The sequence below is a fragment of the Lycorma delicatula genome, chromosome 6, assembly GCF_047948215.1.
Source record: "Lycorma delicatula isolate Av1 chromosome 6, ASM4794821v1, whole genome shotgun sequence".
Taxonomy (NCBI): domain Eukaryota; kingdom Metazoa; phylum Arthropoda; class Insecta; order Hemiptera; family Fulgoridae; genus Lycorma; species Lycorma delicatula.
The window spans coordinates 110422535-110440665 of NC_134460.1; the positions used below are offsets into that span (position 1 = coordinate 110422535).

An 18131-nucleotide genomic window follows, 5' to 3' on the forward strand; every position below is an offset into this window, starting at 1 on the left:
GTGGGTCTAGAATGACTTCAAATTTAAACTTCGCAGGAGCCTCAGTGATGCTCACATATATGTGTGTGGCCAATTATTGTGTTACAGGATTATTGACTCATGATACAATGTGGTTTTTGAAACATGATACATGTCTTCTGAAATATTTTTAAATCTCTAGGTCCTATGCAAAATTCACAATCACCTCAGCAGGCTGTGTACATATGTTTAGCATCCCACAACAATTTCAGAAGAGGTTTTTTGCTAAGGATTGTGTTCTGAATTTTTTGGACTGCAGATAATCAAACTGCTTAATTTCAAGGCAATGACTATTGACAAAGGGCAAGTAAATGAAATTCAATAAGACTGGCATGTTTATAGCGGGAGAATGGTTTATTCTGTTATGTGTAACTGTGAATTACTTATCAACCACATCTCACACAATTATGTAACTATATATACCACATAAGAACTATAAATATACGGTAAGCTGAACTGATTGTTGATTGATTTTTTAATTACAGATGGTATGTTCTAAATAGAAATTTACAAGGGTGTCGTTGGTGCATGGCTTCTCAGTGTTGTTTGTAGGAATGCATGGAGGAGACTCTTAAAAAGCAGCTCACTACCTTTTCCTAGTCAGTATCACAATGTCAAAGCAGGAGGTATCATCACGCAACATACTACTACTAAATTTCTCATGGCAGAGGGTGTTAAACCATCTGAAATTTTGAGAAGACTTCAGGCACAGTGAGGGAATAATGCACTTAAAAAGACTCAAGAGTATGATTGGCATAAGCAGTATTCAGAAGGACGAGAACTAGTTGAAAATAAAGGTCACCAACATCACTCAAGGACAAGTCTACTGCTGAAAACATTCTCACGGTTCATTGCCTTATCAAGGATGACCATCGATTAACAATTGCAAAAATTGCTTCTGAGATTGGAATAAGCTATGGCAGTGTTCAGACAATCATTATTGGTGATTTTTGATTGAAAAAAGTGGCAGAACGATGAGTCCCTCGTCTACTCACCAAAGGTCAGAAGCTTTATGGGCTAGAGGTGTGCCACCAGTTGTTGAGTCATTACCAAGCTGAAGGAGAATTTTTTTTGCATCGAATCACGACCTGCAATGAAACTCAGGTGCACCACATTACACTCCAAATCAAAATAGGCAAGTATGGAATGAAAAAAAAGGGGAGAAACTGCACCCATTAAAGCCAAAACTTGACTGTCACCTGCAAATGTTCTGGCCACAGTATTTTTTTAATTCAAAGGCGTTTACGTGCTGATTTTCTCCATGTATGTTATATAGTGAATTCTGCATACTACTGCCAACTCTTAGACTAAAGCAAAACTCGCATATTGTTAAAAATGATGTCAATTTTCAATCTGAGACGTCATTCTGCTTCACAACAACGCTTGGTCCCATACACCGCGGCTAAAAACTCAAGAAAAAATTGCATCCTTATTCTGGAATACACTGGAGCACCCTCCATACAGTTCGGACTTATCGCCCTACGATTACCATTTGTATGGGCCACTAAAAGATGCATTTGGAAGATAGAAATTTGAAAATGATGCTGCTGTTGAAGTGTTCATGCGCAAGTGATTGACATCACACCCACCTTCATTTTACAATAGCAAGATCAGTTATTTAAATTATACGGTACATGGCAATGTTTGATCAGCAGTACAAGAAAGTGATGTACACAGGATACTCTCTCTTGTGAGTATGTATCTGCTTACAAGATAAAAGCTAACTGAACTAGTAGCAAATATTCTCAAATGAAAATACCTAGCTTACTTAGAAGACAGTGCCACCAATCTATTTCAAACTTTAATACATCAAAAAGTGCGGTCCTAACACCGCATATGTGACCGGAAAAAGATTAATAAGAAAAAACTAAAAGTAAATATGTTACCTGTGCAACCCTCATAGATATTTTATTATATCCAGTAGGGCCTGTTGGTTGCTGTCCACAAGTTTCAAGAGCAACAAAATCATCTACATGTAGAGATGGAGGCCGAGAAGTGTTAGGGGGTCGTGATCTAAACATATCACCTCTTTGAGGAACACTTCCTCTAAAACCTCTTCCTCTCATCGGAGCCACTACAAAACAAAAATTAGTAACTTACATAAATTAATTCACCAAATAAAAGAACATTTTCGAATAATGAATATTTCACATAGCATAACATTAATAAACATAAGGAACAATTGTCACCAGTAAATGCCTCTAAGAATACATTAGAAACATCTTTAAGATTGTTAAGATGGTGAGTAAGTTCTTTGTTATTAATGTTTAAATTGCACTGGATTTTATAAATAAACTGTGCTGTTCATACATATATTTCAAAAGGAATTCCATGACATCAAGAATGTACTTATAACAGAGAAGCAACACATTCTATATGCCATCTGTCAATATATCAGTATAATATCTTTCAATATTCTTCCAAATATCTGTATTTTTCATCACACTACAAAACTATACAACACAAACATTAAATAAATATATGTTCTCACCTGAAAAACAATTAAAAAATGAGAGATGACTTTCTTGCTAAGGTTGTAATTGTGAATTTATGAGAATAAACTGGAGACAAAGACACCCAAAAAAAATTTCAACTCTCAACTCAAGTTTTTCATACCCAAGCAAGCCTATTGCAATAAGATGATGACTGCCTGCTAAGTAGGGGTAAATAACAGAGTAACCTGTGAATGCAGTTTTTGAAAACCACATTCTTTCAAGAACTTGTTTTGGATGCTGCAAGAAAATTTTTCTTCTGTCAGTAAATGACAAAAATGGAATGGTTTCCCATCCCATCCTATCCTATATCTCTCTCATCTATTTTTAATACCATCCTATGATGATTAAATACTGAATATATGGTGAATCAAAGTTAATCCTTACAAATACCTAACTGACTTATGATTAGGGTGAGAAACGACCTATTCAATAGAATAAAAATATCTTTGAATTACAATGCTTTCGCTCTTTTTATAACAGTTTTTCTCTATCAACTACCAATTACTTTAATTTCAAGTGATTTCAATGTCATTAATCTACAGTAATTTCTTAATGAACTTTGGCACATAAGATGACATATTCAGATGTTTTAACGTATAATACATAATTATGGAGGGCATTCTACAAAAAAAAGTGATATACAATTTTTTTAAATTCTAGTAGGACATCTAAGAAACTTCAGACATGATACTAAAGATGTTCTTGAACTTAAGAAAAAAGCGTGAAAATTCCCAAAAACCTCCATAAAGGAGATTGAAAAAGGGGGCTCAGAAGCAAATGCAAAGAACTGCTACTGGTTAGTTTCAATCTATATTATCTGCAGACTGCATTATCTGATTTTAAGAAAACATAAACCAAATAAAACTTTGACTTAATTCTCTAACTTCATCAGCTTACACTAAGTACTATTAAAGAACATGATTTTGCTTATGTAAATAAAAGATGAGACTAATTCCAAATTACTTAAAACTGAGTGTAAGAAATGTAATTTAAGACAAAACAAGATCTGCTAAGTTTCAGCAATGTGTAACTGATATTTGGCAAGTTTAGTTCTAAATAAACTTAAAATGAACACATCAGATATTTAACTGTTAGAGTAAGGTAAACTCATTCTTTTTTGTAGCTACATGGTTACTCTTGGCTTCTTCATGTATTTTAGTAGTAATAAGAAAATTTTAACAGCTATTTCTCTTGATTATTCATTGCTACAACTGTGAATCAGCTGTAAGACTTTTCAATGAGTATTATTAGATTATTTTCACGCCTTGTGCAAAGAAATAATTTTGGTTACTAATATTTTTAGAAGTTATTATAGAAGCTAGTTTAGTTGTTATAGACACTTTTAATAAATAAAAACAGACTTTGTTCGTTTTTCAAAATTCTGTGTAAATACATTCTATATAATAGAATTCTTTCTACGTGTAGAAACGTGTAGATGAAATCTACACGTTTTTTTTTTACTGAATTTCTCATGTCTGGCATCGTACAATTTTTTTGCTAAGGCTAAAGTTACAATTCTGAGAGAACATTATATCATCCTAGAGGAATTATAAATTATTATTGTCTGTTACTACAACATACAGCCAAAAATTAATCTGGCTGTAGTATTCAGTCAAACTTAGCAGGCTTACCAAGGAACCAGATGCTGTTCCCTCAACATTGTACATGGAGCCAGCACAGCAGCAGACTTACTTCCCATAGTTACTCAAGCAAGAAGGAATGAAACATATATGAAAGGGAGACAGAAGGAAGGGAACAATAATCAACTCGCATAGAAAACAATCAAGATACTCAGGAGACTGGAAGGATCAAAGAACTTCTTGAGCAGTATGATTGCTGGAACATTTTGAGGAAGGAATGCAGTTAGCAGTTTTGATTCATTTACAAAACATTCTAAAATTTTGTTGATCATATCTTATGATAGAAATAAATAAAAAAATCAAATTACCAAATGGTCTTTTAGCATTAGTGTCAGTTGGTATAACACTGCCTGCATGTCTCTTCTTAGTTGTAGGGGCAGCTGGTGCATGTAGATCTCCTGGTGCTGCTTTGTGTCTACATAAAGCAGCAACTCGCTCTAAGAGATTCATTTCAGGTAAATCAACTTTAGCTATTTCTAATAAGTCACAAGTTATCTGAAAAAAAAATTTTAAATAAGAGATACAATTGAAATATGACTAATACCAGTTAGCATAAGAGTGATATGCTTATTTTACAACAGTTTGGTTTTTCAAACTGACACGTACCCATTTTCAATTCATGGAATATGAGTTTGAACATGACTGAACTTACTCAAGAATTTTTAAATGCCATACAATACCCCGAAATTCATAAAAAAAAGGTAAAATTTAATATATAAAAATTAATCAAAAAGAGTACAGTAAAATGATCCATAATATTAAGAGAAAGAAAACAGAACCAAACACCAGGTCAATATAAGGAAAAAAGCATAACCCAAAAGGATGAGGAAGTACTTGGAAGAGAAAAAGAGTTAAAAAAAATCTATACTTAGTGTGGTTCATAGCATGACATAATGAATAAAATATAAATCATATAAAACCATAAATACCTAAATAATTTAGGTATTACATAACCTACATGATTTATTAAGTTAATACAAAGTTTTTTTTTGCTTTTATCAGTTCAAATTTCTTTCTGACTATTTCTCTAGAGTTTTTTATATGAAATTTAAAGGATAGATAAATATAGTCAGAAAGTTGATTCAGTGAAGTGTGACTGAACAGGATAAGCAAGGAAGAGTCACAAACATTCAGAACTGGAGAAGTCTTATCATATTACAATAAAAATATAAATGCTATCCCTAAGAAAGTAAATGACTGATTTTATGGACTTGCATAAAAGATTCATGTAAGTAAACTTTTATATCAAATAAATTTAAAAATTGATGATTTTTATGAATATAATTACTTGTTCCATTTCACTATCTTGATCATCTATCGCTGGAGAAGCTAAATAGTAAGTAGCACTGAGTCGATCATCATCAACTTCTCCAACTACAAATACGGGACGTGCAGAAAACTGAGCAAGAAGTTGCTCTGGCTGAGGTAACAATGGTTCAGTAGTTTCTGTTAAAAAAAAATCAATTATTTATTTATTATCCACATCCTGGATCTAAATCATAATTATGACCCTAACAATTTTATTAATATCCTGATCTCTCTAATAACATATACAAAACAAATATTTTATAATAAACATTTCACATATACTAAAATAACAACAAACTGATAAACGAGCAAACTAAGTTTAAAAATGGTATTTTATTCAGGCAAGTTTTAAACAATAATTATTAATTCTTACGTTGGCCAAACTGATTTCCTACTAATAAACATAACAATTGTGACTACCACACTGACAAGATGCATTATGTATGACATGATTTTAGTAACTGACGATCAATTGTTATATTTAAATAAATATTTTTTTATTTATCTAAAATTTAATATGTGAAGTATTATTATATGTATAATTAGTTACGATATGTCCCTGAAGATAGAAATAATTTTCTGAAAGCACTAGGATGCAAATTTATACAAATATTTGTTGGTAAGCAGATTTCTAATTCATATTTATAATTTTTTATATAATTATTTATTAATTAAAATAGTACCAGGTTGATGTCCAATAACAGTTACTATGATGGATATGATTTTTTTTTGCATATTATAAGACTACTTACTGTCCATATGTTCGCAGCTCGATCATGATATTGAAAGACTGACAATTGAAAATGTTTATATAATTATAATTTATTAGTTTAAGGACATAAATAAAATAATACAAATCAATAATAACAATGACAATAAGAATAATAAATGACAATAACAAACAACTTACAATAGTAATAATAATAATAAAAACAATAATAAATGCCAATAATAATAATAATAATAATAATAACAAACAGTGATTACATACAAAACAGAGTAATCGTCAGAATTTATTTGCAGGTAGTAATAATACCTGTAAATATTGAAAACCAGAATTCGGTCCCATTGACAAAAGACATTAGACACTTTTAACCACTATTCTTGTATTAACAACAATAGTTCAAAAGATAAGACAATCAAATACCTTTGCTGTTCACAAATAAAAACTACCCTAACAATTTATGAATGAAATGTAGTACATTATCTCATTCACTTACAGTGTAACAGTAACTCACCAAATCACTTCTTGTTTTCATGTACTATAATTACTGGTGATGTCACTTTAATTGCGTTGAATCTGCACTACAAATTCGCTCCTTCACTGACCTCCTTGCAGAATACTCTCGCCGTTCTTGTTACAATACACATGTACATATACATGCATAACCGTATACATACATAAATGTTACCATAAAAGACTGCAATTACAGAACGTCAAATTCTCCCCTGAATGTTAACACATACCAAATATGTTGGCAAAAGACCAAAATATTTGCTTATATTATTATACACATACTTCACCAATATATATCTACAAACAATGATAAGCTATGATAGGGGTGAAAATGATAACTAGAAATTAAAAAAAAAATCACCCAATTTCAATCTCTAAGGTAAATTGATTATGAGAAACCCTTGTAAAAAAAATTAGTTTAAATTAAGCCAAACATAACCTACACTCGCTAACCTTGTTTAATTAGTGTTAAATATACACATTATATATGTTATTCTCCAAAATTGGAGGAGATTAATCAAATTCATCATATTCAGCCTGCAATGATGGTGAAAACTGAATAAAAATATTTTTATAATAAAATTTAACAAAGGGCAAACCATCTGACCATTAATCTGTATCATTATCATTCATCAGGACAGTTAACATATTCTGTATATCCTAATTGGCCCTTTCAAATTATAAAATGCAGAAAATTTGATTAAATTTTTTTATAAATACAGTGAATTTGATTAACTGCTTCCAATGTTAGAGAATAGTATTTATAATTTGTATATTTAATTAGATGAGGTTAGCAAGCATAGGTGACGTTTAGCTTAAATTTAAACTTTCTTTTTTTATGAGTGTTTTTATAATCTATTTACCTTTAGTAGTGTGATTTTTTAAAATTTCTAGTTATTGTTTTGACTCCAACCAGCACTTATCTGTGTTTATTGACATATACCAGCGAAGGCCTGAGTAAGCAAATGTTTCAGTCTTTCACTGACATATTTAGTATGTATCGACATTCAGCGGAGAATATCAAAATCTGCCAGATACCAGTCTTTCATCATAACATATACATACATGCTTACTTATACTACCCTAAATATAACTACACACTTACCTCTTGATTCAGCTGGTTTACTAGCATCTTCTTCAAGCATTTTTATTAATGCATTAACATTCTCTGGTAATCCTTCTATAGGTTCTATATCATGTCCATCATCCTTTAAAAGACAAGCACAGTTTTATGTTATGTTTGAAAAAAATCTGTTAATATTGTCAAAATTCTTAAATACAATACCAGAAGCATACTCATTAATTTTACATTAATACTTAACAAATGTTAATAATACAAACAAATGTTTTTGTGGATAAGTTATGCAGGCTAAGTTATCAATTTTAAGATTCAATTGTGATAGTAATATATTTTCAATTCATGAAAAAAAAAATTACATTCTAATTTTTAGACAGAGCATAGTATTATTTTACTGTATGAATAAATTTTTACAAGTTAGCTTTATTGATTAATGTACTAAAATAACAAAATTATTATTGATCTCCTTTATTTTATAATAGGTTAGCCACCAATAAAGCTTATTTATGGATTCTGATGAATGTAATAATAAGATTATAAGAGTAGTTGTTAGACTTTCCTCTTTTTAGGGATAAAATTATCAGTACAAGAATGAATTAATATTTAATGACATTTTGCATCTCATCATTCATAAAAATAAATCTAAAAGTTAGCCTTTACAATTATAAAGAAAATTACGCTGGCAAAATCATATCTTATAGTGTATAGTATTCCTGAGCTGAGGTTCTTCCATTAAACAATTCGCAATTCTTGATAAAACATTTTTGCATGAACATTCCAATTCGTGATAAGCTAATTTCTAAATAGCTTAACTTGGAAATCTCTAATTACGTTTTTAAATCAATTTTAAGATTCAATTGTGATAGTAATATATTTTCAATTCATGAAAAAAAAAAATTACATTCTAATTTTTAGACAGAGCATAGTATTATTTTACTGTATGAATAAATTCCCACTGAATTTATGTAAATAATAAGAATAAAGACATCAAATTTCAGTAAAAAAAAAAAAAAAAACTATAACAGATATATATACAGGGTGTCTCGCATAAAACCCAACCCAACCTTATATTGGTAGGTATTGAAATAATAAAACGGCATTTGTAAATGTAATTTTTATTATTACCATCCATTACCTTACATTTAGAGTAAATGTTGGAAGTGGTCACCATCTTCTTGAATACAAGCTTGAATTCTTTTTACAGCGTTTCTTGCAAATTTTACAAAGTTTGTGGCTGGATATTTAATACAGCTTGTTCAATATTGACTTTCAATTGTTCAAGTGTTCGTAGTTTGTTGCTGTAGGCTTTTTCTTTGAGGTAACCCCATAGAAAAAAATCCGCCGCAGTCAAATCTGGAGAAATTGGTGGCCACAAGCCTCGACCAATAACATGATTACCAAAGAATTCCTCAACGAAATCAGAAGTTGAACCTGCGTAGTGCGATGTCGCACCGTCATGTTGTAGCCAGCAGTGTCTGTCTTCCTCTTCCAAGAGTGCAATGAACTGAAATAAAATATCCTGATATCGTTCTGCGTTAATGGTGTACTCTATAAAAATAGGACCGATTATTTTCTTCCACAATATCGTGCACCACACGTGCAACTTCTGCGGATGTAATTGTTTTTCGTGATAAACGTGGGGATTTTCAGCACTCCAAATTCTACTGTTTTGGCTGTTTACGTAGCCATCCAAATGAAACCGAGCTTCATCTGTGAAAAATAACGAATCCATAACATTAATTCCCTCGTGCAGAAATTGACGGAACCATTGACAATATTGTAGCCGTTTTTCTTTGTCGGGCTCAAGAAGTTGATGAACCGTTTGAATGCGATAAGGTCGTAATTGTAATTGTTTGGTCGCCCGATGAACAGTTGATTTAGACAAATTAATTTCAGCAGACAAACGTCTGATCGATTTATTTGGCGAGGCGAGTAATTGGTCTTTGATTTCAGCGACTGTATCTGTATTCAACACTGACGCAGATCTTTTGTGTTCCTTGTTATTAACAGAACCAGTCTCTCTAAATTTTGCAACTAACCTTAATACTGATGTTTTGTTAGGAGCTGGTTTATCTGGGTACTTATGGCGAAACAAATCTTGCACTGCAACCACTGATTTCGTACTGAAGTACAACTCAACAATGAAAACACGTTCATCTAGCGAAAACACCATCTTGTCTCTAGCAATACACTGAACGTTATGATTGCATTGTTGTTACTATCGGTAGTGTTCTACTGCGTCGCCGCGATGTCCAGATGTTGGACGAGTTCATTTCAGTAACGAGTAGGGGAGTAAGCTTGACTTTTGAAATTTCATGGATTTGTGATTGATGGGTTGCGTTTTATATGGGACACAATGTATATATATTACTATTTTATTGAAATTAAACTTTTCATGATTTATATTATTTCTATTTACTGTTAAATTATATTTTAAATTCTATTAATAAAAAACCATCTAATGCAGAATATTGAGATAAGACAAATTTAGCTTAATTTTATCATGATATACTTTCACGGGATCCCGCATCCTCAGTCATGATTAAATTCATTTTATTAATTGCACATTAAATAAAGACATTAAAAATATTAAAAAATGATCAAAATACTATGTTACTAAAATGTACCATGTACATGTGTAATTTTCATTGCAGTATTAAATAATAGAATAATATTTGTTACAGTACTTTATATTAACAGAATTTAAAATATTTTACTTATTTTAAGATTTTGAAGGTGTTTTTGGAAGTAAGCTAAGTATAAAATAACTTATGCTTTTCAAAATTAAAAATTTTTGGTGAATGAACACAATTTTAAAGTAAATAATGGAAGATAAAAATATTTTTTAAAAGGATTAAGCAGTATGAGCAGAATCTGAAGTCAAGAGTTCTAAGATTCAAATCCTAGTAAAGGCTTTTATATGGATTTGAATACTAAATCATGGATACTGGCGTTCTTTGGTGGTTGGGTTTCAGTTAACCACACATCTCAGGAATGATCGACCTGAGACTGTACAAGACTTCACTTCATGTTCATCAACAAATAAAAAAAAAAAACCATTGCTTAACCATGATGATGGTTAGTTTAGTATAAAATTGTTGTTTTGTACTAAAATGAGTATAGAAATCTATCAATAAGAAAAATAACAAAACAAATATCAAAATAAAAGTAAGCAAATAATTAAACTACATTGGTATTAATGGATTCATATTATATCATCCTCATTCATCCTCTATAATGGATTCATATCATCCTCATTCATCTGAAGTAATACATTATGGGTTCCGGAGGCTAAACAGAAAAGAAAGTATGAGCAGAATACTGCTCACACAGTTAAAGAATCAAACTCGGAAGTTTCTAATTTTTTGATGAGATTACAACATCAAAAAGAAAAACAATTATCAGAACATATCAAAACATTAAACGTAATGTTTACACAATCTCTAATTGTAGAGAGAACAATTGCTGTACACAACCACCTCCCAGTAAACCAAGTCCATTAATTTATCAGTCAGTAGCTGCTACTTTTGCAAGGAGGTAAACTGCTAGATAAAAAAGTGGAACTTTTAATAAAAGGGGACTGGTTATAAAAATGGAACTTTGCTTACTTCCAAAAACACCTTCAAAATTTTACTTGATAATACAAATTATTATCAAGTAAAATCCAATGGCAGCACTATTAGTTACCTACAAAAAGATGTAGATAATCTACTTTAATACAAAAAAAAACAAAAATAGGATTGTAAAGAGATTCTACACACTTGAAACCACCAAACTAGTATAGAAATCCATCAGCCAGAAAAATAGAAATCCATCAGTCAGAAAAATATCAAAATAATAATAAGTAAATAATTAAACTACATTAGTAATAATGAATTCAAATATGTAAGGTAGAAGTGTAAAGGTTTGAGATAAAACTAAAAGGTAAAACAGTAAACAGAATTTATTAAATTTCCAACGCAGACCAAAAATGATTTGAGGAATTAAAACACTGTCAAATTCTGTATCATCACTCATTCAGAAAATCGTAAATTCTACCACTAATTTTAATTTCTGATCAATTCAGCATAACACACACAATCAAGGGACAAATCAAAGCATCATCCAATGACATGAGGAATCTGTACATTAACCTAGTGTACCCCAAATCCAAATGCAACTTTTTCAAAGTGATTGTCTTTTGTACTGATGACTTCCATGGCTGAGTACTTTTAACTTTAATATGACAAGCTTGTTGACAACTTTCAATTATTCATTTTGCCAAGCTGTCTTCATCTGATGTTTCACAAAGGATTATAATCAGAGTGTATAAAATATAAAAATTTCTGAGTGCAAACTTCCTTGGTGGCCACATGAACTCATTGAATGAACAACTATACTAAGAATTGAGAACATTTTTTTGTTTTTTAAATAAGGACTTTACAACCTTTTTTTATCTAGAAAATTCTTCCCAAATGTTCCACGTGTTTTAATAATAATTTGCTGCAAGGGACCCAATCTTATTCAGGGCATGAACTGGACATAGGAAAGGAGAAACTGAAACGCATTAGTATATTTGATATTGCTATATCAAATATACTAATGCGATAATAACAAGCAATAATAACATTTTGAATTCCATGCAGTGAGCTGTGATGAAAGTGCAGCTGAGATAATGCCAAAAATCAGCAGGTGCACGCACACACACAAATATGCCAGAATATTTGTCAAGGAATATTACACATAGGGCAGATCGATCAAAGGAGCGCAAGAAAAATTCTGTACAGAGTTCAACAGTGATCCACCCTGCCAAGTCATCCATGAACAAACTCATAAAGAAGTTTGAGCAAACTGGATCTGTGCTTGATAAGAAGCATCGATACTCACTGTGAAAAGGACCAAAAAGGAAGAGGCACAGAGGGAAGACATTTGCTAATGAACAACAAGCCAGTGCATCCTAAAGGACCTGAACTTAAAACCATACAAGATCATGCCTTTACAAGAGTTAAAGTCTAAAGATCATGATAAATGTGTGACAAATCGTGTTAGACGATAAATATGGCTACTGCAGGAAATCATAAGTGGCTTACTCGAGCCAGATCTCTACTGTATGATAGATAAGGTGTGGTTTCACCTCACTGGCTATGTTAATTCGCAAAATTTGCTATATTGGTTTGTCAAAAACTCATAACAAATATTCCAGCTACCGCTGCATGTTGTAAAGATTGGAGTGTGGTCTCTATGTCAGGGACACAATCAATGAACCCATTTTCTTCAGAGACACAGTGAACTCAGTAAATGTAAATGTACTTTAATTTACTGACAATTTTTATTTTTATTTTAATTACTGACATCTGTCAGCCCTTCATAGAGCAATTGAAGCCAGACAAATGATATTTTGTATATTACCAGCAGGACAGTACAACAGCACATGGTTCCTTGGAAGCACTGTGCTCAGTTTTCACACCTGACAGGACTGTCTCAAAGGATCTATGGCCTCCATGGTCGCCTGATCTATCCAGTTGTGATTTTTATTTGTGAAGAAACCTGAAGGACAAGGTTTACCAGAACAATCCACGAACTCTTGATTCACTGCAAAAGAATATACGCAACACCATCACCAACATCCAATGAGATGAATTACAGCAAGTCGAACCAGATTCATCAGACCAAACTGGGCCTGGACCATGGTGGCCAATAATTCCAGCAGTATCTGCAGAAATGGAAGAACTCATCCAGGTTTTTGTTTTTCATTTACTTGTATAATGTTACCTTACAGTTCATGTGTTCTTTGCTTGCTTTGAGTTCAGTTTACCTTGGGCCAACCCTTAATAAAATGCAGTATTAAAAAGTTGAAAATTATAAAGGTCAATTTGTTTAGCTTTATAGTGGAATTAGGCACAAAAGCCTAATGCTATTGTTTCTTCCATTCTCAAGTTACTGTTTTTTTTTGTTTTTTTTTTTATACATATGAAACAACTACTTATACCTGTCAGGTAGTAAGTACTAAAAGGAGTTATGAAATATTGATTAACTCTAGAAAGGAACCTTTTGTTTAATAATAACCTTTTGATCTGTTTGTAGGTAACTTTTTTTTAATGGTTCAAATGGTTTGTTGAGCACATTAAATCAAAGTAAATCAAGAGTGTGCTGGAATTAAGTCCAGTAAGGAAGAAAAAAAAAAAATTATATAATACAAATGTGAAAGCAAGCCATTTTAAATTTGACTCTAAAATTGTTTATCTTTATTCTCTAAATAAGAATCATAGTTTCTCTATTCTCAGTAACTACAATGCTGAGAATCAACCTCTAGAGGCAAATAATTATCAACATCTCGTAGGTTCCTAGCTACATAGAAATTCAACCAAGGTAATGAACAACCAATGTAGTCACCAAGAAAGGTTGCACTCGGCTTACCTACAAAAATCATGATTCATTTCAGTTATACTTGCTTCGAGAAACATTAGTTTAAGGAACTGTGGCAAAATGGGTATTTGATGGTAAGAAACCTATTCCATTATCATGGAAATCCTCTCTGTGAAACCTTCTTGAGGAAGTTACTCTCTTTTATGTTTGGGGACTCAATATAAACGCATCTACCATGTTATTTAATGTTACTCTAAAATGTCTCTTACATATCTACCATGCAAATGTTCATAAGATTCACTTTGACTAACATTTTGCACAGCAAATGGGAATGAGGTAAAAATTCATGCCAGCATGTAGAGTTGCAGTATTTTGAGAATTATTTTTCCAAAATAAACGTTTTTAAAAATTTGAAAGCTAATATTTGAAGTATAGTTGTTTTTTTTTTCTAAAGTACTGGTTTTTCCTGAATTTAGGTTGAACTCTTTATGCTTGAATTACTTTCACTTTTTTATAAATAAACACTCATAACTGATTACTTATTATAAATACATTTTTGAAAAGCTGTAAAAATTTACTCATGTTTTTCATCTCAGAGAATCTTATCATACACTTGGTGGAAATCTCTTATAAGGTTATAAGGTATCTGTCAATTTATTAACAGACATTATGTCAAGCTCTCTGTTTAAATCAGTTACTAAAAGTTAGGTAAACTGTTTTATGAAGGCAATTCAAAACAGATTATAAGACAATGTAGGAGTGGTTGATTACTACACAAAAGTTTAATATGAAAACTGAATTTGCATATCAGTAAGTAAACATTCATCATTTTTATGAATCAAAGTGTTCATTCTCAGCAATGTAATTTAACATGAAACTCTTGATGGTATTTGGCAAAGGAGAAAAGAAAGAGTGATCAACTCAAAAGACTTCAATTTCTCAAACATTGTTACTACTGACATATTTAATAAATTATAAAAAAATTATTAAAAAATGAAAAATCCACCTTACCAGTAAATTAATTGTGATTCAAGATCTTTCATTTTATTTCAAAACTATCATCAGGAGTTAAAAATATTATAAGAAGTTAAAAAATTAAAATGTCAATGGTTAAAATACTTACACAGTCATGACTGTATGCATTCTAACAGTATACTCTAGAATGTAGTATATGTTCTAAAATGAATATACAGTTTAGTCAGTATACACTCATAAATTAGTTTTTGAGTGAATACTGTTAGAATGCAAACAGTCATGCAAACTTACTGTGTAAGTATTTTAACCATAAATATTATTTAAAATTTTTAACTTATTATAATATTTTTAACTACTGATGATGGTTTTGAAATAAACCACCGAAAGACCTTGAGTCACAATTAATTTGCTGGTAAGGTGGCTTTTTCAATTTTTAATCATTTTTTTATAATCAAAAGATATCATTCAAATGGTGGTAAATGATAGAATTGTTTAAATTTATACAATTTAGAATAAAGCATGCTGAACTGAAATGGCCTCATAAGTAGCAGTGCATAAGTAGGTAAATATACAATTTCAGGATTATTAAATGGAATTTGTATAAAAAAAAAATATTTAAATCGAGATTTCGCTGAACTGAATTTACCAGGCAGCCCATCAAGAAAGTGTAATGACAGAAAAACTGTTCACTGTTTGCTAATGCTAAGTACGTAACTTTTTAAGCAAATAATGAGATATCAGACATTGCTCATGAAATCTCTATAACTAAAAAATGTTAAATTTCCATGACTCAAAAAATGGGATTAAATTTTGAATTTTATTTAACTAGCATTGCATGACAAACACAAAAAATTACAATTTAGTGAAACATAAAATTTATTTACATGATAATTCTTTAGCAAATACAATTTTTGAAAAATTATGGGAGTAAAATGGGTAAGAATAAATTTCTAAAATTCTCTAATAACCAAGAATGAAGCTTTATAAAAATAAAACCGAAATGTAAGTTTTCAAAATACTTCTTTTTTATACACTACTTGCTATCACAAAAAAGATACTTAAGGTAGAAATTTATTAAATATTTAGTAATCACACAATTTGTAGTTAAAACATGACCTCAAAAAAACAAAAAATTCTGATGATTTATAATGTGAGCAAAAATAATCAAATGATCATGAAACAGAACAATAAAAATAAACCAATACAAAACAAAACAAATATATATTCAGAACAATTACTAGTAAATTTAAATAAATGAGATATCAATTAGGATTAAAAAAAATTGATGTATTATCATATTAACAATATATGTTACCTGAAGAAGTTTCTGTAAACAATAAAGTGGATGTTTATATTCTTCAAATGGAGTTCCCCATGATAAAAACACAGCCATTTCTAGTGGTGTAGCAAAAAGAGTGCGTGGAGGTAAACCGGTTTCTTCACTTTGATTTTCTGGTTGTACACATGCATGAACTAATTCTATAAATGTTGATAATGCACCAAGGCTTTCTGTTCGCTCTTTACTCCAAGCTGAACATAATGTGCACAAGAAGGTCCAAAGTGCTTCTGGTTTCTTTTCCAAACAACTGAAAAATTGCATGAGTATTTCACATAAAAAAAGATAAAATGTTTATAATGTAATAAATATGCTAGATTAATATGATTACATGTCAGACAGTTCAATTTAAAAATTTACTGTATAAAATACCCAATTATGAGATTCTAAACATTTGCACTGCATATAATTAAATTTACATCAGAAAACTTATGACCAGTGCTTAGAATACTGTCACAAAATGTTTGATGTAGTCACTCAATTTTTATTAGTTCTTACACATAACTGACGTGAATATATAATTATCTAAGAAATGTTGAAATACCATGAAATCACTAAAAAATTAATGATTAAGAAGGTTGATTTATCAAACATGCAGTCACTGAATGTGGATTATGATACCTAAGAATTTAATTCCATATAATCCAGCAAAGAATATTGGAAATGACATTTATTTCATAGATGGTGGTTATACTGCAAGATAAAGACATGTGCAACAAGGGATGTTTAAAATATCTGTGCAAAGTCAAAAAATGGAACTCATAGTACACTGTTAAAATCATTCTTAGTTTCCCCGCATCTCTGCTAGGGGCATAAAAGTTTTAGCCAGTTACATTCACAATTTCTTTGTTGGCAGTTGTTTGGGTTGATCAATATTGGGTTAGTGAAAAATGAAGAAAATGTAACATCATTTGATGACCAAACACTAAGATTTCAAAGGAAAACCACTCAGGAAACTAAAGCCAAGCTGGATAAATATTACGGAGAGTCAAGTCCATGATCAAAACAGTTTAAAAATGCTTTCGTTATTTTTGAGAACAGAAGGCTGAAGGTTTATGTCTTATAATGTTAAGCATGAAATACAAAATGGATAAGTTAACAATACCCCATAATTCAGGATCACTGATTTTCTGCCTGGTCAAAGATTAAAAGAGAAAATAACTATGTTGAAAAAATTGTAAAAATGTATCTTTTTAAAGTACGTAATATTTTAATAAAAATAAACTATTTTAAAAACTAAAGAAATTGAAAAACATATTTTCAGACTCTTATATAACCCAGTAAATGTGAAGCTAACTGCAAAAATTACACTAACTAATGATTAATTAGCTGTATTAAATTCATTTCTATGAATCGTGGACTGGAATACAACACACCCCCCCCCCCCCCAATCAGATCCTGTTCATCTAGGTACCAATTATCAGAACCAATTGAATACATACACTTCAGATCCCAATTTCTTTTCTAATTTTGGTGGTGCAGTATTATGGAATGTTCTCACACACACACACATATACACACGCACACACAGCAGAATGAATATAATAAATGAATAAATTTTACAAATAAATAATTTATTTAGATCAAAGCATAAATAAATATATCTAATCACATCAGAATCTATTATTATTCACATCAATGTTTAATTATTCACTTAAAACCCTAACAAATTCTTTTAAACTCGTCATTAATTTTTGTT

The 18131-nt window shown here is 30.7% G+C and overlaps 1 protein-coding gene across 2 annotated transcripts in view; it reads right to left on the minus strand.

Moving 5' to 3' along the window:
* The window catches only part of vir (VIR_N domain-containing protein), a 64742-nt gene that overhangs the window by 15896 nt on the left and 30715 nt on the right, over positions 1-18131 (minus strand). For both annotated transcript variants that reach the window (XM_075368316.1, XM_075368315.1), the window contains exons 12-16: positions 16412-16682; positions 7804-7906; positions 5442-5599; positions 4462-4648; positions 1905-2092 (exon numbers count right to left, since the gene is read on the minus strand). In XM_075368316.1, coding sequence (XP_075224431.1) covers positions 1905-2092; positions 4462-4648; positions 5442-5599; positions 7804-7906; positions 16412-16682 — 907 coding nt within the window. The remainder of the gene's footprint in view (positions 1-1904; positions 2093-4461; positions 4649-5441; positions 5600-7803; positions 7907-16411; positions 16683-18131) is intronic.